The sequence below is a fragment of the Neodiprion pinetum genome, chromosome 7, assembly GCF_021155775.2.
Source record: "Neodiprion pinetum isolate iyNeoPine1 chromosome 7, iyNeoPine1.2, whole genome shotgun sequence".
In the NCBI taxonomy this organism is placed as follows: Eukaryota; Metazoa; Arthropoda; class Insecta; order Hymenoptera; family Diprionidae; genus Neodiprion; species Neodiprion pinetum.
This window is the reverse complement of record NC_060238.1, coordinates 21,817,824-21,842,795: the sequence shown is the minus strand read 5'-3', so window position 1 is coordinate 21,842,795 and position 24,972 is coordinate 21,817,824. Positions and strand designations below refer to the sequence as shown.

Here is a 24,972-nt window from a genome sequence, read left to right as displayed (position 1 = left end):
AACTTTTGATGCGTTGATCGCAGCGTATCGAGACTGCGCCCAATTGATTTCTCCTGCAAAATTACGTCCGAATAGTGCCGCAATTAATTTATTCCAGCACTTTTCAAAATCGCGAAAATTTTCGCCAAAAATGCAAAGGGGTTAGCCCTACTTTTTCTTCATTTTCCGACCAAAAATTTTGGGTCTCAGATTCGTTTTGTATGACCCTTTTCCGACTAATTGGACCCTCAGGAACTCAGAAAACGCAGCGAAAAGAGCGTGGGATCAACAGGAGAGAAATTACGAAGGAAAATGCACCTGCTGAAAAATGTCGAAAACACAGGTTTTCGTTTTTTGGCTGTAACTTTTGATGCGTTGATCGCAGCGTATCGGGACTGCGCCCAATCGATTTCTCCTGCAAAATTACGTCCGAATAGTGCCGCAATTAATTTATTCCAGCACTTTTCAAATTGGCGAAAATTTTCGCAAAAATGCAAACGAGCAAAGAGCCTAGGACCAACAGCAGAGTTATTACGGTCCAAATCTCTCCTCTTTCAGATGTACGTGTCTACTGATATAGCTGCTCAACGTCGCTACTATTTTCGCAATCTCACGTCGCCTCCTTTCAGCGGTTTATTGTTTCGTTCCAAGACCACGAGCAATTATTCTTCTTTGAATATCGAGTTGCCGCAACTCTTGAGACACATCTGAGAATTTTTGCCTTTCATAAGTTTAGTATGATATTGTTTCAACTTCTGTATATCGTTCAAAAGGAATGAATCTCGCCTCCAGCAAGCTAAGACATTGCAAGCATTGACATGTTTCGAGTTTCTCTCGACTGAAGCGTTGTATACAAACTGTCCCGCATTGCCGTAAGGATAAAACTAAACGTACTAATGATTCAATCATCTAAGATAATTGGGTGCAGACCGACAGAAACGTGCAGCAGTCACCATTGACCGGTTCAATACTTTTGTACAGTCAATTGATCAAAATTGTTTGTCCCAAGACGAATATCAATGAGAAAATAGAAATGTTAACACACTGTAAATAACGCCAAATAGTCCAGGATGCATCATCATTGTGCTTTATTACCAATGTTTTATAGATATATATGTCATATATATATATGTAAACAAAGATAATGCGTGAATTTCTACTAAGAGTAAATTATGAATCATAATTACACATACGTACATATATCACAGGTAGCAATTCATGGAGATTAATTCTTTAGCTAACATAGATAACTGTAACAATGGGTTACACATTGTTGGCAAGAATAAGTATATTTCTTGTATTTTTTGTATACAAACACATGAGTAGACATTCACGATGTCCTTGTATGATGACATAAATAAAAATTTGTCTGAGCGATGAACGAATGGATATTATAGTTTAAACAGTATGCTTTGATAACCAAAAAATTACATTGATACAGTATTACAATGCCGCTATAATAAATGTTATTTAAATAATCACATGTGAGCTCGCTGATTTACGATCTCTCTTGCCAAATTTCATGTGGAGTTAGAAATTGAGTGGATCAATTAAAAAACAAAAGTTGATTCAATAGAATTTTTCAGACCACCCAACTCGCTATAAATACATGTCAAGGAAACGATCAGTGTAGAAACAATGCTATTTTTCACAGTTTTTCATTCTTTCACACGATTTCATTAAATTCTTATTTGAGTAAGTAAATCGATTCACATTTAAATAACATGGAGGCATGTCGCGTACTTTTAGAACTGGTGTTACTAGTGATAGCATGAATAACGAAGAGATAAATATTATTGTTTAATCTTTGTGTGATTGTAAAATTCAGAAGTAGTTTAAAATGCGTGATGTAATTTTTGTTACAAAAAACTGTACTCAATTGTAATTATTATACTATTTTGTATGTACAATACACAATGTTAATAAATATTTTCTGAAACTATGATTGCCAAGATATTCGTGTAATATATAGGTATTCTTTCTCCGTTTCAAATAGTGAAGCGTGACTGTAATTGATTGTACGTGTTTATTATTTTTCTTTGCTTTTCAAAACTTTTCTTTCGTGACTCGTTCGTCATATTCACCATATATTTGGTTCTGCCTTGGATCATTCGTTATTATATTGCCAGTCAATTAAAATATCGTCGTAGCGACGTTTATAAGTATGCCCTTAGTAACAGAGCACCGTTAATTTAAAGCTCATCATTTATTTATGTATATAAGTAGTAAGAAGTATAATACCTATGTAACAGAGTTGCGTCGTTATTTGATGTAAATAATATATTTAAAAACCGGATAAATTTTTGTCTGTTTCGTAAATTTTTTTTTGCTCTTTCTGTCAGCATTACAGCTAGAAGAACACGACGATGATCTGTATATAATACAAGATAGTCTTGTGTTCTGGTGAGATATGAGTAACTAATGAAAACTATGGTATTCAAGACATCGACTCAAATATTAGAATAGTATTAGAGATGAATCAGAGTAAAAAGTAATAGAAAAAAGAAAAAGAAAAGACTAATCAACTTACGTATGTATGTATGTATGTATGTATGTATGTATGTATAATACATTATACACTATGGCACCGTACTTGAGTATGCTTCTGATATTTTTATAATAATACAAAAAAAAGAAAAGAATGAGTAACAATAACAATAAGTAACTAGAGAGAAAAACGAGGGTATAAACAAGAATACAGCACACACGAAAAGACAACCTTCAGAATTTCAAACAATTAGGAATTAACAGCTAGTTATGCCATAGATATAAACTTAATAAACATAAATTATTTATAATTCAGTAGCCAACTATTATAACTAATCAATAAATTGCTTTTCTTTTTTTTCTTCATGTTTACGAGTTGCAGATTGCGAACATGAATAGGGGTGTTGCACAAATCGACAAATTCTGTTTTCCTCAAATAGACTATTCAATTTTAAAAATTTTTAAACTGTAATAATAAATCAATGCGTCAATACAATAATAAAACTTTCTATTTAAGAAATCATCAATATCTGAAATTTACACGCGTTGAAGATATCAATATATGAATCTATTGTACAGGTGTAACCTATACATTTAATTGTAAATTATTTACTAACCGTTGTGTTTTCATTTTCTTTTTTTTAATTCCTACTGTCATATATTATATTATCAATAGGCTGATTAGGACAGATTAAGTGTGTATTCATTCTTTGGCAGCTCCACAGCAACACTGGACGTACCTTAACAAACAATTCGATTTATATGTAAAAGCTGTTTGTTCAAGTAAAAAAATACGTATATACAGAATATATGATCTTTAGGAAATGTTTTCAAAGTACAAACTAACAACGTCACAGCAATGTCAATAAAATTCATTAAATCAAAACTACTGACAGACCTTGACCACATGACGTATCGTCATTCTTGAAATAATCTTTGACAAGCAGTATAGGCATTCTCACTGGACGACGCAGTTTTTGTTACGTTGAGCCAATCCAGCTCGCGAAAGATCACGCTCGATCTCATCGTCATCCTCGATGCTGTGTTGAGAAAAAATACGACACAAATGTTACAAATAAATATTACAACAGATAGTAATTTTCTTGATTGTACCAAAAACTCTGAAGACTAAAGCATAAACTTATGCAAATGTTTTTATTAAGAAATAATCAGGTCAATAATCCTATTATTTCAGGATACTTAAAATGATATTTCACGTGTAAATCATTGTCACATAATACCAGTGAAAATTATGTTTGATGAAAAATAATATTAAAAGCACTTACGCTCGTTCCTGATTATCAAGGTGATGCACAAGTTCGTCTCTCTTGTTTACTATCGATACCAATTCTTCCAAAAGAAGATTCTCGCGAATCTTTTGCTCTGGCGTTTTTTGCCAATCACAAACGTCCAAGATGCTGCGAAGTTCTCGGTTCAACAGTTCTGAACGACGTTCCAGATCATCTTCTTTTTCTCTGCAGGCGTGAAAAGAGAAAGGAAAATAGAAAATTATAAATATTGAATAGAACATGAATCAGGATGCGTATAAATGCGTTAGGCGTCTTTCTTTCGTCTGTGCTTACAAAATATTCAGTTGCATCTGCCTTCTAAGAAGAGCATTCTTCTTGTTGACTAGAGTGAACCACAGAGACATCAATCTTTCCGTTTCTTCTTCGTTATCGCTTTCCATCGCTGCTCTAAGCTGCTTTTCCAACTTTCCAGCCTGTACGTCTATCTGATTCTGCTCTCTCTCGAGAGCCTCCAACTCGTTTTGGATGTACGTTGTCATGTCCTTTCCAAACTGCGTTAAAATAAGTATTGAATATATTAGGTAAAGAGATACTGAAATTGAACTAACACCGAGTCTCAAAAGTTGTTCAATTGACAATATTAACGAGCTACATACCCCACGAGTTGAATAGATGCTACCGTCAGGACTAGTATGCTCTGGTGATATTCTGTCCATAATTTTCGAAAATGACGACAGCGGCGATTTCTTTTCTCCGTCTGTTGTCCCTGTTGCACTTGTAGGAACATTGCCATTGTGTTCAGACTGAAATTTGAAGGACCAAGTGATTCGAATCTCTGTATTTAAAATATATTTGTTTAATAGCATTATTTCACAAAATTTCACAGTTAAAAACCATGAGGTATGAGACTGTATCGCAACTTTAGAATTATTTGCAATTCAGTGAAAAATAAAAACATGCAAAATGTACTTCCATTTTGCAAACCCAACAACTCGGTCATTCTGAAATTGCAAAATCGTAATCGATGTTCTTTCAATGCTTTGCTGTGTTACCTCATCAACTTGAACTTCGTTTAAAATCATACAAACATTTGAAGTACCTTAATGCTCAATCTATCCCCAGGAGTTGAAGGTGTAGAAGGAGTAGTGCTGCGACGTGGACTGTTGTTTTGATCGTCGATGTTCCTTGTTTCGGTAGAATTTTCATCACCGATTTGACTAGTATTTACCGCTGCTCCCATTCTGGCTTCAGCTATCAAGCGCCGGGCTCTTTCGCGTAGCTGAAGCTGCCTCTCAGCGTCGCTTTGCCCCTGAAAGTTGGTGCATGACACAAGTCATTTCATTCTCGTGATATTGTTACGCTGTACTTTTAATACACGGGTACTTTTCTTTACCAACCTCAACGGGACTTGCGGCAGCAGAATTGATTGGTGGTTGTTTGGCTTGATTTCTTGCCTGTTCCAAAAGTTGTCTAGCTCTTTCCTTGAGCTCATCATGTCGAGTGACAAGAGGCTGAGCAGAGAAACACAGATTAACTGATGCATTCCCATTTTCATACCATAGATTCAATCGCTAAATAATCAATAATTACATGCGGTAGTCGTGGGTCAGTAGAAGTCGGAGATGTGCCACGGCATTCCGAACTCCCTCGGCTACTTCTGTCAATCGAATGCGACGAGTCCTGAAATGAAATGTGATCTTTGTCGTTACACCAGTTACTGACAAAAAACAAACCCATCTTTTCTTTTTCATTCAATACAAGATTCCTAAACATTAACGCGAAAGGCTTTGCTAATTACACAAAATAAGCACACTAACGGTGTCTCGTGTAGAGGACTGTGATTTTGCTATGGAAATCGATTGCGACGATTTATCCTGGACAACTTGGAGCTCTTCCTCGTCATCGGAACCGAAGGGATCCGTTAGTTGTCTGCGTGTCATTAAAACTGGCCTCTGCTGCTGCTGCGGTGGTTGTGGTTGAGTTATTTGACCAGTTCTAGATGGGGATTTACTCTGAAATAAAATATCGAGTCAAGTAACAGAGAACTGTCTAATCGATCGGAATTCAGATGTTCAGAGGGAATATTTCATTGCCATTCACCTGGCTCAACGAATTTTTGAGAGAAGAAAGTTTACCGAGTGTTGTAATTGTGCCTGAAACAAAAATAAAGTATCTAAAAATGCACCTTTTCTCTTGCTGCATGCTTTTCTTTTGTGGGCGACAGAACTTTGCCCAGAAAACTTTTCGAGCCAGCCAAAATTATGTCCTTAACGTCTTTCACGCTTGAAGGTGATTTATCTTTGCCGTGCTGATCGTGATCCATAAGATCGGTATTAAGACTCAGATGTAGTTTGTTCTTAAGACTTTCTATACCGCTTTCGTCCCGTTTCAAGTCGAACGGATTTGATCTGCGAAGTACAAGGAATTTGAATTATACCAGATTCTTTGTCATCACAAAAAAAAAAAATATATTCAAACGATAAAGAATTTTGAATCCCCTTACCTTCTGTTACCGTCAGTCTTGTTATTCCGTTGCTCACTCTGCTCTTTTTTACGTAAATTTATTATTTCCTGACCAAACAATTGTACCGTAACATCAGTGTTGTTGTCTGTATTAAATCTGCCGATCATGTAGGAAGATTCGTCGGCTGTTTTGCCAATTTGTTGTACCTGAATTAGATAACGTTCAGATTATTATAAGCTACGTAATATTCGTCTGTTGGCGGAATAAATTTTTTCACAAACCTCAAGCTCGTGTCCAGTAAAGTGAGCTCTGAGTTGGTACAGGTACGTCATGACGGCCAGTTTGTCAGGTACAGTTAAAATTTCCATATCAGCCGGCTCTATCACTCGGGGTATGCCCAATGCTTCTCCCGCGTCAAAAGCCTTTTTGCAATTGCCCTTGACATCGTGCAGCAATAAAGTATCAACATCTCTGTAAGTGAAAATAAAACAAAGGTGTGTCATTTCATCAGTTCAAGGATAAAATGCATGATGGGATTTATCCAGAAGTTAGCTAACATTAAATCAGGTCTGAAATGATGGATAATAGCGCAGAAAGCCATGCCGTTGCGCCAGGAAGTGGTGAGGTTGGTAACTTTGACTCCTGGGTAATTTTTTGTCACATCTTTGCACCACTCGAGGAGGTCTTGACCAGGCGTTGTCTCCCGAAACCTCGGAGGGACGTCCGAAATTCCCTTTTTCAAATCCAGCGGCTGTAGCGATAGTCTCACCGAGGATTGCTCAACGTTTTTGCTAAAAAGTCAAGCAGATATTTTTATTCTCGGACCGAAAAAGACCAGTTATTTGTATTTTTATAAACAATTAGAATATTTATCTTGCGGAACAGACACTTACTCGTTCTCAATCGCAACGTTATCTTTGGACGGAGATTTTTCTACTTTATCATCACCGCCGCTTCCCATCTGAGCGATGTCTCTTGTAAACGGATTGTTGTTATCATTAACCGGTGTTGTCTCATCCTTTGACAAGCTAGCAACTGATTAATCAAAAGCAGAGGAAATATTGTTAGCGATTTATCACGATCGGCATTTGCCATTTGAATATATCCGCATCATTCGACTAAAAATTTATTCATAAAAACAGTTACTACATTTCTTTGTCACGGTATTTTAGAGGATTCATTCAAAAAGGCTTTGAAATTAATTGTAGTCAGTTAGAAACTGTTCTAATCAATTACCGCTTATCGGTGTGCTGGCAATTTCACTCTCTGTTAGGCTGTTAGTGAGTAGATCCAACTGCGCGGAAATGTCGAGAACCTCTTCCAGAGATTTACCACCAATTTCCTCAACGTCCTCAGGGATATCTTCATTGTCAAAATCGTCCAACGGCGCGATGTCGCTGTTATTATTAACCGACATCAAACTGGCCATGCTTTGCATGTCCTCGTCCCTATCAAATGAGAAAGGAGCATTCTGTCAGGATAGTTTTGAACATTTGATCATAAATTTGTATCGATCGAGCAAATTTCTTACGTCGCCTTTCCTTCCCTGAGAAATACGCATGACAAAGTGCACTCCAATGTGGCGCTGACAATTTTTTTCGACGTTGGTTTCAGCTCTAATTTTAGTTGCTGCTGACTCGATTCAAGGGAAGCATATTTTTTCATATTTATACTCGTCGCTGCGACGTGTCGCCGTTTTCCTGTTGTTGAAACCTGAATTTATGTGCATAAGAATTAGATACTCGAGAAGTGTTTCTCAATTTTACAATAAAAATAATATCGAGGTTTCTCGTAATTTAATTTTTCAACCAGCATTAATTTCAACGCACGAATTTCGATTGAAAATAAGACTACCATTATGTTCATACATATACTTTATAGAGACAGTAAAACCTGGATGAAAGGTTTTTGCAAACATTGCCTTACATCTTCGATGACAAAAGTCCACTCTTTGTCTTCCAGTTCGTGAGTTCGTGGATCCTTGAATAGGGTAACGGAAACTATGTGATTGTCTGGTACAGGCCAGCTGATGTTTCCCTTCAAGGGATCGCTGAGGGTCGGTTCCCATTGCAGAGGCTCAGAACTGACTCTTCTACTACGCCTGGTCCACACAACGCTCAACTTATTTGGCGTCCTGCATCAGACATAAACATAAACAATTAAAATATAAACTAGAACGACTAAAATTTGTACTAGCTCATTAAAAATCTGTAAAAAAAAAAAATGAAAAATAAAACTGGACGATCAACATCCCAAGTTAAATTTTGTGTCTCCAAATTTTAGAATATAATTGGAATGGTGTAAGGAAAAAGTCTTTCTAATGCATCGAAATTTTAGCCGTGATTCTTTATTTTTTGTGCATCGTTGGCTTTGATCACTGAGATTGAGCTTTTGACTCAAAGTATCGACTGCAGGATCAGGGTAAATATAAAACATCTGCTTTTATTTCTTTGAAATAATATATGAAATTAATGTATGTGTATTCAAAGAATACTTTACGTCACTTGGTATGTTATCTGATTCTATATGAGCTAATTCCGCTTGTCGATAAATAGAAGAATGATAAAATGCTACCTCTGGTTATTTAGAAGGAAACATTTGATTTGACGTAAAAGTAAGAGATAAGATTTGCAAGATTATTATTCTTGGAAACTTTATTTTGCACTAAATTCTCATGATCTTCAAGCTCCTTTTCTTGCCCAGTTTGTTAGTTTTTCTATTATACGTATATTCAATTGACTTAGGATATCTCGGCGATTTATCAATATTTGCAAATATTGACAAGCTTGAATTTCAATATTTTCTGGTCAAATTTCAACAGACTTTGGTAACTCAGAAGTGACTTTCAGACAGATGTTTCATGTGATGATTTTAGTAACGTACCCAGCGTAAATTTAGGCACAACTTTAACAATGCAATGATTTTAAAAGAACTAAAATTGCAAAGTATGAATGCGTTTTGTTTTATTACGGTTTACTAAATTTTAAACAGTTCCAAAACTGCACAATAACCATTTTTTCTCGGTATAAATCTTTACGGTAACGTTACTAACTTCAACAAGATAATAACAAGTTGGATTTGAAACGAATGAATATATTATCATGTTGAGAAGTCACAAACAGGAAACAGACATAGAGCTGTTTATTTATACCTTGTATTGCGTCACTTAGATTCCTTATCAACTGGACGGAAATTCCCTAATGCGACATTAAAATTAGTTCTTTCGCCAGAGATATCCGTCGTAAAATAAAACTGATTGTTGACGAACAAGAGGGCAAAACAAATGTCGAAACAATAACAAACGTACGCCTTTTTGACTCTAGATCCAAAAATACCTCATGCACCAAGCTGAAAGTGGAGGGCTTCTGTAATAAATCGTGCAAGTCATGGAACAGAGTTATAGTCCACAAAAAGTGGAGGAAAGAAAAGAGGAAAAAACTAATTTGAGTTAAACGTAAATGCGTAAATGCGAATCATCGTGGGAACGAGTGACATGCACAAGGACGAAAATATTAATAAAAATTGAAACGTATACGCGTTGAAATTATTCCAAAGCACGCTGAGAGACAAAGTGTCAAATTTCGGCTGCTGTCGTTGCAGATATAAAAGAAGGCTGAAGTTAGTAATGTCAACGTAACGAAACATCGTGTTTATTTAAAACGAATTTCACGCAGTTGTCTTTTCAAAATATGAACATGTTTACTTTGCTATTATTTAATAGCTGAATTTCCGTAAATGCCAAGGGTCCAAGTAAAAACTTTTTCTGAACATGTTACTTTGCATCATAAATATTTTACTTTCTCTCTCTCTCTCTTACCATTTCGACGTAGTTTCCAAATTTACTTCGTGATAAGATACGGTGAACTGAAACTTTGCGGCTCTTTTGTTAACCCTTTGAAGTCTCTTCCACACGGAGCTCATACTTTCTTCACTTCTATTATCTCTCTGTTACCAAGTGTTGAAAATCTCCTTTGCAACAGCAGTGTTCGAGATCGAATCATAAAAAAGTGAATCACCAGCTCTCCACCGGCTGTTAATAATATTCTAGGATAAATTTGAGCCCGTTCATTTCTCGGAATATTATGACCAATACTGGTACAGGTGGGCAGGCAGGTAGAACTAGAATGTCATGTATTCGCTGTAACAGTCAAATAATCACGTGGGTGAATCGAACCTCGGTTAGATCATATACCCTTTATTCCCGAGATTCCGAACGATTATTCGCTGCTCATGAATGTCTTAGGTCATCGACGCAAGGTTCTTTAATCATGCATCAGCGTTTGACATTTCGCATCGCATGTGTTGTGTGTGCCAGGGTATATATCACACTCTTACACTTTTAGACATCTATCGTGCCTCGACCCTGAACCGAGCTTGAGCTATATTCCGTCTGCTTTTTTACACCACTTTTTACGCAATTGCAGACGATTATCGGATCGCGCGAATCGACCTACCTTGCGGCTCACGGGTTGGGCTCGGTTTTTATCTTATTTATTTATCACTCGGCGTTCACGTTTCACCAATTCTCGATGCGCCAAACCCGACCGCACAACACATCGTCGCAATGTGCCTCCGTTCCTAATTACAATGCACCGAATGTGTCTAACGCTACTACGGCTCCAGGGTATCATGAGGGGAATATACCGTCTATTGATCGCAGATTACGCTGTTACGTGATGAGAAACTCCTAAGAGAAACTGGGAGCTCGATTATGACGTTACGTCATCAGCGGGAAATACTTACAACCCAACATGACTACCAACTGTCAGTTAAAAATCACCATGGTAAACGCACGAACCTTCTACCTACATTACCGACGCTTGGTTACGTTCAACTTAATCAGTAATGACGTTGACTAATCATTGCTATTGAATGGTATGAGTTCGTGTATTCCTCGGTCAGTAATGATAGCAGCCGTAAGGTGCTTTGAATTGATTCTATTTGTCGGTATATCATTTTTCCGACTAGGTAAAATTCGGTTTTCGGTACGTTTCTGAAATGGTATTTGACACTTTGTTGAACTACTGAATTACAAAATTTGATGAATAATTTATCATCATTCAAGGGCATAGAGTGTGGGAGAACGAGGACAGGTCCGAATCAATCTAGGTTTTCACAATTATTCTCACTCATGGCTATGACGTGATTTACTACGTCACTTCTAATTGTGGCTTAAAGAGGAAATCTCTGAGATTTATTGATATGCATAGGCGGTTACACGAAGTTCAAAAAAATTGCGATTATTCAACGATTTGGCGACTGGCGAGGATATTCCGAATTATGCGCTACACTTTTTACTTACAATAAAAAGCATCCTCCCCTGCTTTCTGACATAAGACGCGTGTTCCACTTGGAATTTTAGCGCGCACTTTTAAATTGCAGCGTGTTTCACTTGAAAATCTAGTACAAGTTTTTTGCACTGAGTGCTAGTGCAATAAAATTGTGCAAAAATATAATCTGAATCAAAAAGCAGTCATTAGATTTATTATCGTCTTCCTTCATAACGAAGGTGAATTATTGGCTCGTTTAAATATGGCTCAGGAGACTCTTAAGGCCAAAATCCAAAACTTTATTGAAATTATTGTGTATAAATTAACCGACAAACAGGTTAGTAAATAAGTACATTTTTCTAGATTAATAATCAATTAAAATGCGTGAAAAATTATTTATTAGTTCAAGAATCATTTTCGAATGAGTCTGGAAACCGCATATCAAGTAATTCATATGTAGGAGAATTCGCAGTGTTATCCCAAAACCGCATATTCAGTCGCCACTTGAATTTCAGCGGAAAATCATGATTGTCCCTATGCAATAATCTGTGTGGTGTACACATATTTTAAGTACATCACCTTCAGTTACTGGCAAAGCAAAAACATTGACTATGTCAAACCGATTGTCCCGTTTGGCAACGTTTGGCTTTACTTTCGGGACAGTTTTCAATCGGTAGGAAGAATACGCAACCTTTAGAGAACGATCACCATCCGTGCTAGAGAAAAAACTATATTTATTCAACTTTATGTTGCAGGTGAATTGTTTCGCGATTTCTATTTCAGTAATAAGAAGAGTCCCGTCTTTGGTGTCTACATGATGCACAAGCCTGTACTTGTCGTCAAGGATCCGAACCTCATACGATTCGTTCTCACAAAAAAGTTCGCACATTTTCAGGATCGCGGGATCTATTGTAACGAGAAGATCGATCCCTTGTCAGCGCATCTGTTCTCCGTTCCAGGTGAAAAATGGCGGTTTTTGATGTCCAAGTTCTCTCCCGCATTCACTTCGAGTAAAATAAAGCAGATGTTTTTCACGGTTGGAGAATGCTTCGAGAAAATGGTTGATTTCATCGCCGAAAAAGCGAAAAATCGCGAGTTGGTCGAGGTCCAGAACCTTTTCGCGAGGTTGGTCTACCGATTGTTGACGTATAAGTATTATAAACTTCTGAATTCATAGTAACGCTCACGTTTTCACATAACATTAACAATTCTACGTTCTCCACTGACGTCATAGCTTCGGCAGCCTTTGGCATACAGGTCAACAGCATCGAGAATCCTAACGCGGAATTCCGAAAGTGGGGGCGAAAGTTTTTCCAACCGAATCCACTGAGAAATCTACTTTTATTAATGGTCCCGAGTTGTTTGGACCTATTCTAAATTCCAGTCACTAGCAAAAATATTACGAAATTCTTCATCGGTGCTTTTACTGAATCTGTGGAATACAGGATAGCCAACAATGTCGTCAGGAAGGATTTTTTGGATCTGCTGATGCGGCTAATGGACAAGGGTTACATAGACAACGATGACGAGAAAACGAGTAACCAAATGTCAGGTGAAACATCGACCCATCCTTATTTTTCTTCCTGGTTTTTTATCATTGGTAAATTGATAATTTGCGTATTTGTAACAGGGTTTAATAGGGTTAAAATAACCATGCTCGAAGGAGCTGCGCAGGCTTTCGTATTCTGGTTAGGAGGGTTTGAAACCTCATCGACAACAGCCACTAACTGCCTCTATGAGCTGGCGGTACATCAGGACTTGCAAGGGAAATTAGTCGAGGAAATAGACGGGGTACTGGCTAAATTTGGGAGCGTATCTTACGACAGTATCAACAAGATGCCGTATCTTTATAAGGTCATATCCGGTTGGTACAGTCCCTTGACTACAGTCCTCCATCGTACGTTGAAAAAGCGATGGTTTATGATGTATCCTCGTCCCAATGAACAGAAACTTTAAGGAAGTACCCGGCTGTTCCGCTTCTGAACAGAGAGTGCACGGAAGAAATTGACCGTCACTGGCACTGGTCTCCGCGTCGCTAAGGGGACTGCAATAATCATCCCGGTTTACGGATTACACAGCGACCCCGACGTATTTCCTGAACGAGAAAAGTTCGACCCCGAACGTTTCACCGAAGAGAACGTCGCAAGTAGACATCGGTACACTTATTTACCGTTTGGCGAGGGGCTGAGGAACTGCATGGGTAAGTTGATCTTGTGGCTCTCAAATATGACTAATTCGATTGGATATAAACTGATTGATTTTTGATGTTTTCGCAGGCATGAGGTTCGGTCTGGTGCAGACGAAGGTTGCGATCATCAGTTTTCTTTCCAAATACAGTTTCACACCTGGACCAAATCTGAAAGACCCGATGGTCATGGACGTAGGAAATCTCATGCACTGCCCTGACAGTAATGGAATAGTGCTTCGCATCGAAGAACGATAACGTCGCGTCAGCATTATCATAAACATTTTTCTATATCACTGCAACTATGTAAATCAAATTGAAAAGGAAAGTTCTCATGCTACAACTGCATTCTTTTGAACAACAGTAAATATAATATTGTCAAGTCAACTTTGTCATTTCGATCCAATGTCTAAAAGCTCCGTTACATAGAAGCTAGAAGGGGTAATGTAAAACCCTAAAAAAAATCACACACCAAGAATAATTTGTTCCCAATACTTCAAAAGTGTTCCCAATACACAGACAGTTGAAACCGAGAAGCTACACGCGTAACATGTAGGCATAACAGGCACACAAAGTATATCATCAACCAATAATGTGATAAGAAATATTTATACAAAATATTTATCCAACATATTCCACCGTGCGCTTACAATCAACCAAAACTCATATCCATCTCCACTTTCAACGACTGTAATCAGCAGATACGCAAAAGTCACGCTGAATTTAGTAACATGCAACATCGTTCTGTACACTGTTCTCATCGTTAAGGAATCCAGTTGGTGATACTCACCAATTTATTCCTTCTAATTTCAGAATTGATTTCTTTTTTCAACAATGGGTCACTTACAAAGTCTTAAATCATCGTCTTCGCTTCTCTAACGTAGCTCTTTCGATTAATATTTTCATTCACCATATACATACCTACATAAATTTCAACGTCTCTCTGTCTACGTGTCCGTGTGTTCGCTTATAACTGCAGAACTGCTGAAAACCGACTTTGATTCTTTCTTTTTTCTGCGGATAGCTAAAAACGTCTGACAAGATTTTAGGCTATATTTCGTTAGAACCGGATTAACAGTTTCGAAGATAGAACGATTTTTGGAAGCCAAGTCGGAACGGGATGCCACACTTGTGCGAACGCTGATCAAACTCTTACAGATACGGAAAAGATATTTTCAAAAGTCTTCAAGGTCTTGATGAGCTCTACAATTAAAGTCTACGAGAGCATATGGCGATATATAATAATTTTGCAACAAGAAGCATTAGAAAATATTCTTCGGTGGAGCCGTAAAGGGCTGGTAATTTAGTACGTATGAATATGATGGTTATTATAGTCGAACGGTGTCTTCCACATAAAACATCACCAATGTATTAACTATAATAAGCAGTGTATTCATATAATAAGCATTCTACAATGTCACGCAATAGTTTTCCGCTGACAAGTCAAAATGTAATACACTTTGCAAATTTACATTGTATAATCTACAACACTGGTCACATAATAAAAGGATTTATTCCCACCAATTTGCGTTAGTTCTTTTTTTTTTTTTGCAGTGCAAACATCAGATTTGGCGCAGATATTCTCTCGTGAACGAAGGCCATGAAAACAAAGCATCGTCAGACATTTACCGGCTAGAAATATTTCGCGTGCCACAAATAATTAAGTTGATGATGAATGGTGCCTTCGGGACTTTCATCAACAATAAAATAATAATAATAATAATAATAATAATAATAATAACACGCGTGAAAAATAGTTCGATATGGTCAAGCCATGCTCTTTGTTAATCATGCGGCAAATGGCTGCCGGGAACTCGGAGCAGGAATTATAGATTTTTGTTTTTTTTTACGAAAATTGCAAAACAAACTTTTCTCGGTATAACTGTTTAAATACGGTGGAAAATTGATATCCGAAAGTATAAATAAGCTAAACCGAACTAAAGAATCTTCTATACCGATATTTTGATCAAATTTATTCACGATTACTTCATAGGAGTAAGACTGTTTTTTGTTTGTTGAATTTATTTCGTAAAATATCAGTCAGAACTGATTACGGAAATAATTGACTGCCGACCTTACTCAAGTGACACACGAAGACTCGAGAAACACGAAAATTTTGTTTGAATTATCGCGTCCATTCGTCACGAAATAAAAAATTCCTCATGTACAAAAAACAGATTTTTGTCCACTTTGAAAATTTCTTGCGGTGTCGATACAAGTCGTTCCAATTCCATGCTGGATACATATAATGGATGTAGAAGCGACTCAGTTGTGTAGGGAAGCTGTCCGAAATTATTACAGTTATTATCTTGCTGCCGAAACCCAGATTCGTTCAACGCATGATGACTGAGCGAAAATTTGACCTGTAATTATTTGCATACGGTACAACAGCATGATGGATATCTTGAGCAAAAACTTTGGGGATTCTACTTTTTACGCCGTTGGGATTATCCGATTTATAAAATATTTAAATATTTTGATGATGTGAGGATGAAGATCAATGATGAACAAATTCACGTTCACGATGCAGAATCATTATTCTACCGAACTTCAAGTTCAACTTCGTATATCTATCAATCCGATTCAATCGCATATAAATCAACAGCTAAACTATCAATGGAGATACTTACGTAGTTGAAGATACATATATGTAAATTTGTGCGTAATTTCTGTTATTTTTACCAAGGCTATTCCTATTTGGTCCGCTGTGATTATCAGCCACTCATGTTTTTATAGATAGAACGTGCTAGCAACCGAATACCCAAGTGGGGATTCTGCTGATATAAGGATCTATTCTTTGGCCGAAGATTGGCAGTCGGAAATTCTTTTCTACCTTAATTTGAACCGAAAACCCGGAGATCGTGCACATGGAGTAAAAAATTATTAAAAAGTCGCGAGTTTACGCGATTGTGAGAAACATTATTTCGGTATAAACATAATCGGAATACTGTTGAATCATCGTGAGTATTTGGCGAAATTAATCTGCTGGTAGGTCGTGAACGTCACACGTCGTTAGACGAATCACTCTCAAGACTTGGGGGAAATATTTGTTGTTAGTCGGGTCACTGTGGGGTTATCACGAGAGATTCGCAGAGGCATTTTGATTTGCTAAAACCCCGTATAAAAGCCGCGGAGGACGGCAGTGTGGAGCATTGTTTCGCGAAAAATCTCTAAGAACTTATCGTTCCTTCGTCAAAGCAGCGATACGATTGTATAAAGAGAATCGCTCCAAGAAATTTGAAGTGAACATCCAAGAAACATAAGAAGAAAGCATTGCGCGACACAATAGGTGAAAAATATCAAATCATCCGTGAGTTTATCCAGGCCTAATTTTGCTCGATATTGCCTCAGAAGGACATAAAAGTAGATTGCAAGTGTTCCCAGATTGATCACGAATCTTTTCTCCACAAAACTATATAATCGTGTCGAATATTTTCAGCCCTCTGATTGGTATCGGATATCGAAACGATGGCGCTTTACTCGGCGTTCTTTCTTGTTGAATTCTTGGGGATAATAATTGCGGTCCTCTGTGCCATTTACGTCTACTTCAAGTATGTGGCCTTCGATTATTGGAGTTCAAGAAATGTCGTATCCTATGAGACGATTGTTCCTTTTGGCAGTATGTGGCCTGTGTTTTCAGTCAAATATTCGATGGGTGAGTCAACGGTCTTTCCGATACAAATTTACTTTGGGTCCGAAGTCATTTCGAAACACTATAGCACAAACTTCGTATCTCTGTTACAGGTGAATTTTTCTGCGATGCGTACTTGAAGTTTAAGAAAAACCCTTTTTTCGGTGTCTACACCTTTCACAATCCTGCGCTTGTGATCAACGATCCCGATATCATACGCCTTGTTCTTACAAAGGATTTTACGCACTTTCACGATCGTGGAGTATATTCCGAGGAAAAGATCGATCCTCTGTCGGGACATCTGTTTGCGGTCCCTGGTGCGAAATGGAGGTACTTGAGGACCAAGTTCACCCCCACATTCACTTCAAGTAAAATGAAGCAAATGTTTTTCACCGTCAAAGATTGTTCTGAGACACTCGCCGCGTTTGTGGCGGATAAAGCGAAGAATTCGGAATTGGTCGAAGTGAAAGATCTCGTAGCAAGGTTGGTTTATAATTTGTTGAATAATGACAAATTTAATTGAAATCAATTTAACGTTGTTTAGTGGGAATTAACGTTACCTTATTTTTTTCAATGAAGGTTCTCCACCGACGTTATAGCCTCAACGGCCTTCGGTCTAGACTGCAAAAGCATTGAAAATCCTGATGTGGAATTTCGAAAGATGGGTCGAAAAGCTTTTGCGACCAGACCATTGACAAATTTTCTATCGCTTTTCGCCCCGTTCATATTGAAAACATTCCGTATGCCTGTAACCGACAAGGATGTTACCAAGTTCTTTATCAGTGCATTCAAGGAAACCGTGGAGTACAGGCAAGCCAATAACATAGTTCGAAAGGACTTCATGGATCTTATCATGCAGCTGATGAACAAAGGCTACGTGAAAAATGACGACGAGCTGAAACCGGCGCAATCATCAGGTAATCTTTCGTTTCGTTGATTTTTAAATAATTGAAACGGGGAAATGAACTGATAATTATTTTGCCTGCGCAGCGCTTGACTCTGAAAGAATCACAATGATGGAAGGAGCTGCTCAAGCTTTCGTCTTCTGGTTGGCTGGCTTCGAGACATCTTCATCAACCGTGACCCACTGTCTTTACGAGTTGGCGTTAAATCAAGACTTGCAAGACAAAGTGGCCGATGAAATAAACACAGTTCTACAAGAATTAGGAGGCGTATCTTACGACAGCGTCAAGGCGATGCCCTACCTTGGCAAGGTCGTTGACGGTTGGTTTCTTTCAATAACAATTCCTTCAACCACAACCACCGAGTCCCATAACGAAGTGCTGTACAATGTTCTCTCGCTTTTTTCAGAAACCCTGAGAAAGTATCCATCAGTACCAATTCTGAACAGAGAGTGCACGAAAGAGTTTGAGCTGCCCGGCACTGGTTTGCGCATCGAAAAAGGGACTGCGATAGTCATCCCAGTCCTCGGGATTCAATCGGACCCAGACATTTATCCAGAACCAGAAAAGTTCGACCCCGAACGATTCAATGAGGAGAACGTCGCAAGTAGACATCAGTACACTTATTTACCGTTTGGTGAGGGGCCGAGGAACTGCATCGGTAAGTCGATCTTGTGGCTCTCAAATATGACTAATTCGATTGGATATAAACTGATTGATTTTTGATGTTTTCGCAGGCATGAGGTTCGGTCTGGTGCAGACGAAGGTTGCGATCATCAGTTTGCTTTCCAAATACCGTTTCAAACCTGGACCAAATCTGAAAGTACCGATGGTCATGGACAAAGGAAATCTCGTGCACTGCCCTGACAGTAATGGAATAGTGCTTCGCATCGAAGAGCGATAATCAGCTTTATCATAAACAATCTTTTATATTACCGTAACTACGTAAGTCAAGTTGAAAAATAAAGTTCTTATGCTACAACTGCATTCTTTTGAAAAAAAAGTAAACATTATACTTGATTGCCTTTACTTTCGGACAAACTTGTTCAACACACTCAAGTCAATTTCGTCATTTTGGCTCAATGTGTAAAAGCTTTGTTACCCGGAACCTAGGCGAGGTTTAAAAGCTTGTAAAGAGATAGAATAAAACCTTCGAAAGAATCACATGTCGAGAATAATTTCTTTCCAACACTTCAAAAGTGCAATAAAAGATCACACTCTATCGAGATTATAAAATACACGCACGGACAGTTGAAACCGAGAAGCTACGCGTAACGTAAACACGAGGCATATAATCGATCAATTATGTCACACTAAATATTTATACGCAACATTTATCTAACACATCCCACCGAGCACGCAGCCAAGACTCATATCCATCCCCACTCTCAACGACTGTAATCAGCAAATATACAAAAGTCATGCTGAATGTAGCAACATCGTTCTGTATAATGTACTCATTGATCGGGGATCCAGATTGGTGTTATTTGCCGATGCATTCCTTCAGAATTGGTTTCTTATTCTCACAATAGGTCAGTTACATAGCCAAGAGTTATAATTTATGGTGAAAATACGTGGGGTCAATGGAAGGATGTCATTATAAATTCTTAGGGATTTCTCATCAATTATTTGGTATGTGTCATAAGTAGAGAGAGACACTCTATTTCTCTAATGTAGTTCGGTCCATTTTAGTAATAATAAACTAACGCGTATAATGGAACACGTCAACGAATCCGCCCAGCCTCTGGAATTCCCAATTATGCAACTTTTATTTCATTCCAGCCACTGGCTCGGTTAAAATGCAGCTACCTCTTCAAAAACAACATTTTCTAGGGATGTGGTTACGTTGAAAAGAACCTGCTTCTCAGGGTCTTTGTTTCGCAACCCCTTCCACACCATTCATTAGGCTAAGGGTTCATAACTAATCCGAACACTAACAAATATGCCCGGAAGAAATATAAACCAATTTTCTCAATTATTAAACATCACAGCGCGCGAAGGCAGGTCCAGAATATCATGCGCTAACATATATATATAATCCAGTGGGCACCCTAAGACATTAGCGCTTCAAATAGAGGCTCGAATCTATGGATCTCGAAATTTTGACCGAAAAATGATAACCTGACCGATGCCGAGTGTCGAACGCCCTTACAGGAAAAGTCCGTAAATTGCGGGCAAAATGAACACCCCAATAGATTGTCGAAACTTTTGAAAGTTGAAAAATATTTTGAATTTATTTTCAGACTTACTTTGCAATACTTTGAATATGAGATTAGATACGCGTAACAGGCTTGTAGAGAAAAGGCGGGCAAAAATGGGCCCTTCTTCAAACGATGTTTCAAAGTTGTGCGCAAGATTTCACGGGTGCCCATTTTGCCCGCTTTTCCCTAAGTTTTCGAGGCATTTCTAAATTTTTCACTCTCCCAAACACTTCAAGTACGTGTTAAAAAGATTAGATCTCTTGTAAAAATTTTCCTGCTTGCTATTAAATATTGGATGCCCGTTGGAAAAGAGAATTTTCCTACCGTTAGAGGACAATTTTTTCCGAAAATCTGTGATAATCATTCATATCAAGTGTTTGCCCAAATTGAATTGGCTGAAATTCATACACAGTTTGCCACCAATGATTTTTACCTTCATAGTCAGCTTTAACTACAGTTTTTACGTTCTCAATAATTCTGTGATTTTAATAATTGTTTCGATTGCAATTAACAGTTAGACATTCCATACACTTTTTCGGTTTTTTGATCACGCAGTTGAGCAATATACAAATGCCAAATCATGTGCAGTGATTGATGACTGCTTGAATCAAAAATGACGCTAGTCACTATTTTGAGAGTGAATGCGCTATTTAAATTGGCACCGATCGCGTAAGTCTCGGGCTTGATTCACTTCGCTCAATCATAGTTAACACCAGCTTGATAAGGAATTACTAGGGGTGTGCGGGTACTGAAATTCTTCGGGACGGGTCGGGTCCCCGAAAATTTCGAATTAGACGACGATTTCGGATTAGCTGAAACTTTCAGATTACCCGAAAATTTCGGATCACTCGACAATTTCGGATTGGCCGAAAATTTCGGCTACCCAAAAATCTCGAGTGACCCGAAATTCCCGGATTACCCGAAAATCTCGTATTACTAAAAATCCCGAGTTCCTTAAAAATGTTGGGTTTGCCGAAAATTGCGGAGTTTTCGAAAATTTGGCACGTGGCTGTATTCGCTTCTCCAAAAATACCGGGTTTTCTAAAGTGAACAGAGATTTTCGAAAATTTCGGACTACCCGAAGTTTTCGGATTACCCGAAGTTTTCGGATTACCCAAATTTTTTGGATTACCCAAAGTTTTCGGATTACCCGAGGTTTTTGGACTACCCGAAGATTTCGAGTTTGCCAAAAAACTTGACCCGATGCAAATCCGACCCGAACCCGAATTTGAGTACCCGAAATTTCGGGTACCCGCACACCCCTAGGAATTACCATTTTGCAAATTATGGACGATCTTTGAAATTAAGGAAGTCAAGCTGGTTACAAATTTCAGTTAAATCGACGAAGGCACTTTTTTATTACCAATTACGTATGCAAATTTTTTATTAAGAAAAAAAAACACTACGGTAAAGAAATTTTTATCAAACATTGAAATCAAAAATTTTATAGACAATAGCAATACTTTTATGAGTGAAATTTTTTGATAAGGCCTCCAGATTGAAATCCACGTGATTCTGAAAAATCGAAGAATCACAGAAATCCAATTATTCGGCAAGTTGTTACGGCTCAACGATAGTTCCAAAGATTTGAAAAAAAATTCCTGGCTAATCCGTCCGATATGTTATTGAATTATTGATAAAAGTAGAAAAAAAAACAATAGGGGCTAGAGAAAAAATGTGAAACATCCCAGGAATAAAATTAACACTAACTACGAGTCATCACGAGTAGACTTTCATCGATAAAACCAACTCACACATTGCTAGTCGACTATCCCACTCAGCCTAATCCCCACCCACGAACGAAGATTGGTGTAGGCATATAACGAGGAGGCAGCCGGAGGACAAAGTTAGTAACAATACGATCACATCATTCAGTGGGATCAACGCGCACGGTAAGCATCTCTGCGGTGTTTTGCTTCGGCAATGTAACAGTGGAAAGTGTTGAAACAAGATTTGAAAAATACATCTCTGTGTTGGACCGAACGTGCGGTGGCCTTTCTTTCTAACAATGGGGTTTCTTTCCTCATACTTTGTTGTTGATTTTTTGGCAGTATTAATCGCCATTATCTTCTCGACGTACCTGTACATGAAATATGTTGTTTACAACTACTGGAGTTCGAGAAACATCGATTACATCAAGCCGGTAGTTCCGATCGGCAACTTGGGACCACTTTTCGCCGGGCAGCGATCGATCGGTACGTAAAAACGGCCAGAGGTATTATTTCAGGTGATGAAAAAGTGTCAAACATTATTAATTACAGGCGAACTCTTCCACGATGTCTACGCGAAGTTTAAAAAAATCAAGGTCGTCGGTATCTACATTTTTCACAGGCCGAGCCTCGTCGTCAACGACCCAGACTTGATACGTCTTGTGCTCACAAAAGAGTTTTCGCACTTCCACGATCGTGGTTTACACTCCAATGAAAAGGTCGACCCCTTGTCGATGCACTTGTTTGTTGTGCCTGGCGAAAGGTGGAAGTACTTAAGGACCAAGTTCACCCCTACATTCACTGCGAGTAAAATGAAGCAGATGTTCTTCACGATCAAAGAAACTTCCGAGACACTGGCCACGTTCGTCGGAAGAAAAGCCAAGAATTCCGAATTGATAGAGTTCAAGGATCTCATAGCGCGGTTAGTCAATCAACCATTGGTGAATATGCAACCATGAGTAAACAATAACGATATCTCGTTGGGTTTGTTTCAGGTACGCCACAGACGTAATAGCCTCGGCGGCTTTCGGAATAGAGTGTAATAGCATCGAGAATCCGGATGCAGACTTTCGAAAATGGGGACGCAAGATTTTTCAACCCAGACCCCTAAAAAACGTGGTTGCACTTATGGTCCCATACCTGTTGGACGTATTCCGTATTCGCGGGGTTGACAAGGAAATAGCGGACTTCTTCATCGGTGCATTCAAGGAAACGGTGGAGTACAGGATGGCTAACAACGTAGTCAGAAGAGACTTCTTAGACCTGGTTATGCAACTGATGCAGAAAGGTTCGGTACAGAATGATGATGGGAAAAAAACAACGGCATCGACAGGTAATATTCCGACTGATTTCTGTTCAAAGAATCAAAATGATGAAGGCAACTGAAATTTTTTCTTATGAAACAGAGACTGATACCAAGAAAATCACCATAATTGAAGGAGCTGCACAGGCCTTCGTATTCTGGGCAGCCGGTTTTGAGACGACCTCTTCAACCGTTACCCATACGCTTTACGAATTGTCAGTGCATCCGGAAATACAGGACAAAGTGGCCAAGGAGATTAACACAGTAATTGAAGAATTCGGTGAAATATCTTACGATAGCGTCAAGGCGATGCCGTACCTTGACAAAGTCGTTGCCGGTTGGTTTCTTCGAATAATAATTCCTTAAACTCTGAACGATTGAAAACCGCGATCAAGTTCCAGCTGATGTTTCCTCGTCTCTTTAGAAACGCTGAGAAAGTATCCACCGGTGCCGATGCTGAACAGAGAGTGCACAAAAGATTTTGAGATACCCGGCGTTGGCGTCCGTGTCCAAAAAGGTGTTTCGATAGTCATCCCGACTCTCGGACTCCACATGGACCCCGAAATATATCCAGAGCCTGAAAAATACGACCCCGAACGTTTCACCGAAGAGAATATCGCCAGTAGACATCAGTACAGTTATCTTCCGTTTGGCGAAGGGCCGAGGATCTGCATCGGTATGTCGATTTCGTGGCTCTGAAATATGAGAGTGAATGTAAACTGATCAAATTGTGTTGACTTTACAGGTAAGAGGTTCGGTCAGGTACAGACAAAGGTTGCGCTTGTCACTTTGCTCTCTAAATACCGTTTCAAACCTGGACCGGGTTTGCAAATACCGCTGATAATGGACAAAGGAAATCTCGTGTATTGCACCAGAGATGAAGTAGTGCTTCGCGCCGAAGAGCGATGATGTACATTGGCTGTACTTGTAAAAGTAAAATAGAAAATGCTAGTCTTTTTATGACAAAAATTTAGTCCATCTAACCGTATCAGGGTGATCCTTATTTGGTGGTGGAGAAATTTAGATTGGGACGCCACCCCAATCTGTTCAAAATCATTGAACAAATCTCTGTGTAAAGTCTCAAGCCGCTACATCAACCGGAAGACGTGCCTCAAGACTCCGAAAGCTTGAAATGAAAAATACCAGTCATTTTTATAACAATTTATTTCGTGTTTTACGACTTTGGTACAAATAAAAAGAACGATTTGAAACTTGGCAGAGTTGTTGCTTACAATGATGGGAACAAACGATAAAAATTAAAAAATGTTGAAATTATTATTTTATTATATACCACTCCAAAGATATAACTTCTGACGAAAATGTCTTTCAGGTCCGAGAAATAACACCCCTATAGATTCTTAGGAATTTCGTAATAATGATTTGTCACCTAATTAGAATCTGTAAAGTAAACCCTGGCCGGAACCAAAATCAGAACAACGTACTGCAACTTTTCTGTAAACCTGGGTGCTCAGCGGGACTAGATAGGCAGCTGAACCAATGTAAGAGGTCCGCAACGCTATTTATGAAAGCACGTGACTTGGCAGCTGACGCAAACTCAGTCGATAAGGTATGCAAATCTTTTCAGAACTGG

At 38.4% G+C, this 24,972-nt stretch overlaps 3 protein-coding genes and 1 pseudogene across 3 annotated transcripts; 3 read left to right on the top strand and 1 right to left on the bottom strand.

The window, feature by feature from the left end:
* Positions 1-1,045: 1,045 nt before the first annotated feature.
* Ehbp1 (Eps15 homology domain containing protein-binding protein 1) lies at positions 1,046-10,819 on the bottom strand. The gene is made up of 18 exons (XM_046634348.2): positions 9,998-10,819; positions 8,107-8,314; positions 7,712-7,893; positions 7,417-7,628; positions 7,074-7,215; positions 6,738-6,971; positions 6,462-6,651; positions 6,220-6,386; positions 5,902-6,124; positions 5,534-5,728; positions 5,307-5,396; positions 5,114-5,227; positions 4,816-5,025; positions 4,373-4,519; positions 4,050-4,267; positions 3,753-3,941; positions 3,365-3,506; positions 1,046-3,206 (listed from the first exon to the last, which is right to left on the bottom strand). The coding sequence occupies exons 1-17, from the start codon at positions 10,099-10,101 to the stop codon at positions 3,425-3,427; spliced, it is 2,907 nt and encodes a 968-aa protein (XP_046490304.1). The 5' UTR covers positions 10,102-10,819; the 3' UTR covers positions 1,046-3,206; positions 3,365-3,424.
* Positions 10,820-12,071: 1,252 nt separating this feature from the next.
* On the top strand, positions 12,072-13,240 carry LOC124223742 (cytochrome P450 6A1-like; annotated as a pseudogene).
* On the top strand, positions 12,948-13,893 carry LOC138191325 (probable cytochrome P450 6a17). The gene is made up of 4 exons (XM_069137981.1): positions 12,948-13,002; positions 13,081-13,347; positions 13,438-13,650; positions 13,727-13,893. The coding sequence occupies exons 1-4, from the start codon at positions 12,948-12,950 to the stop codon at positions 13,891-13,893; spliced, it is 702 nt and encodes a 233-aa protein (XP_068994082.1).
* A 2,737-nt stretch (positions 13,894-16,630) lies between these two features.
* LOC124223741 (uncharacterized) lies at positions 16,631-24,596 on the top strand. Its single transcript, XM_069137979.1, has 13 exons — positions 16,631-16,945; positions 17,075-17,290; positions 17,380-17,749; positions 17,846-18,183; positions 18,257-18,490; positions 18,578-18,829; positions 18,906-19,069; positions 22,327-22,564; positions 22,631-23,000; positions 23,074-23,411; positions 23,485-23,718; positions 23,806-24,057; positions 24,127-24,596. The coding sequence occupies exons 2-13, from the start codon at positions 17,104-17,106 to the stop codon at positions 24,288-24,290; spliced, it is 3,141 nt and encodes a 1,046-aa protein (XP_068994080.1). The 5' UTR covers positions 16,631-16,945; positions 17,075-17,103; the 3' UTR covers positions 24,291-24,596.
* The last annotated feature ends 376 nt before the right edge of the window (positions 24,597-24,972 follow it).

Bases quoted from the DNA above. Each gene is read 5' to 3' on its own strand.
- LOC124223741 (XM_069137979.1), top strand. From the start codon at position 17,104: ATGGCGCTTTACTCGGCGTTCTTTCTTGTTGAATTCTTGGGGATAATA. The intron at 18,184-18,256 runs GTAATCTTTCGT...TTGCCTGCGCAG, and splicing joins GAAACCGGCGCAATCATCAG to CGCTTGACTCTGAAAGAATC. The intron at 18,491-18,577 runs GTTGGTTTCTTT...CGCTTTTTTCAG, and splicing joins CCTTGGCAAGGTCGTTGACG to AAACCCTGAGAAAGTATCCA.
- LOC138191325 (XM_069137981.1), top strand. From the start codon at position 12,948: ATGGACAAGGGTTACATAGACAACGATGACGAGAAAACGAGTAACCAA. The intron at 13,003-13,080 runs GTGAAACATCGA...TATTTGTAACAG, and splicing joins AACGAGTAACCAAATGTCAG to GGTTTAATAGGGTTAAAATA. The intron at 13,651-13,726 runs GTAAGTTGATCT...ATGTTTTCGCAG, and splicing joins GGGGCTGAGGAACTGCATGG to GCATGAGGTTCGGTCTGGTG.
- Ehbp1 (XM_046634348.2), bottom strand. From the start codon at position 10,101: ATGAGCTCCGTGTGGAAGAGACTTCAAAGGGTTAACAAAAGAGCCGCA. The intron at 6,972-7,073 runs GTAAGTGTCTGT...TTGACTTTTTAG, and splicing joins AACGTTGCGATTGAGAACGA to CAAAAACGTTGAGCAATCCT. The intron at 6,387-6,461 runs GTTTGTGAAAAA...TATCTAATTCAG, and splicing joins TTACTGGACACGAGCTTGAG to GTACAACAAATTGGCAAAAC.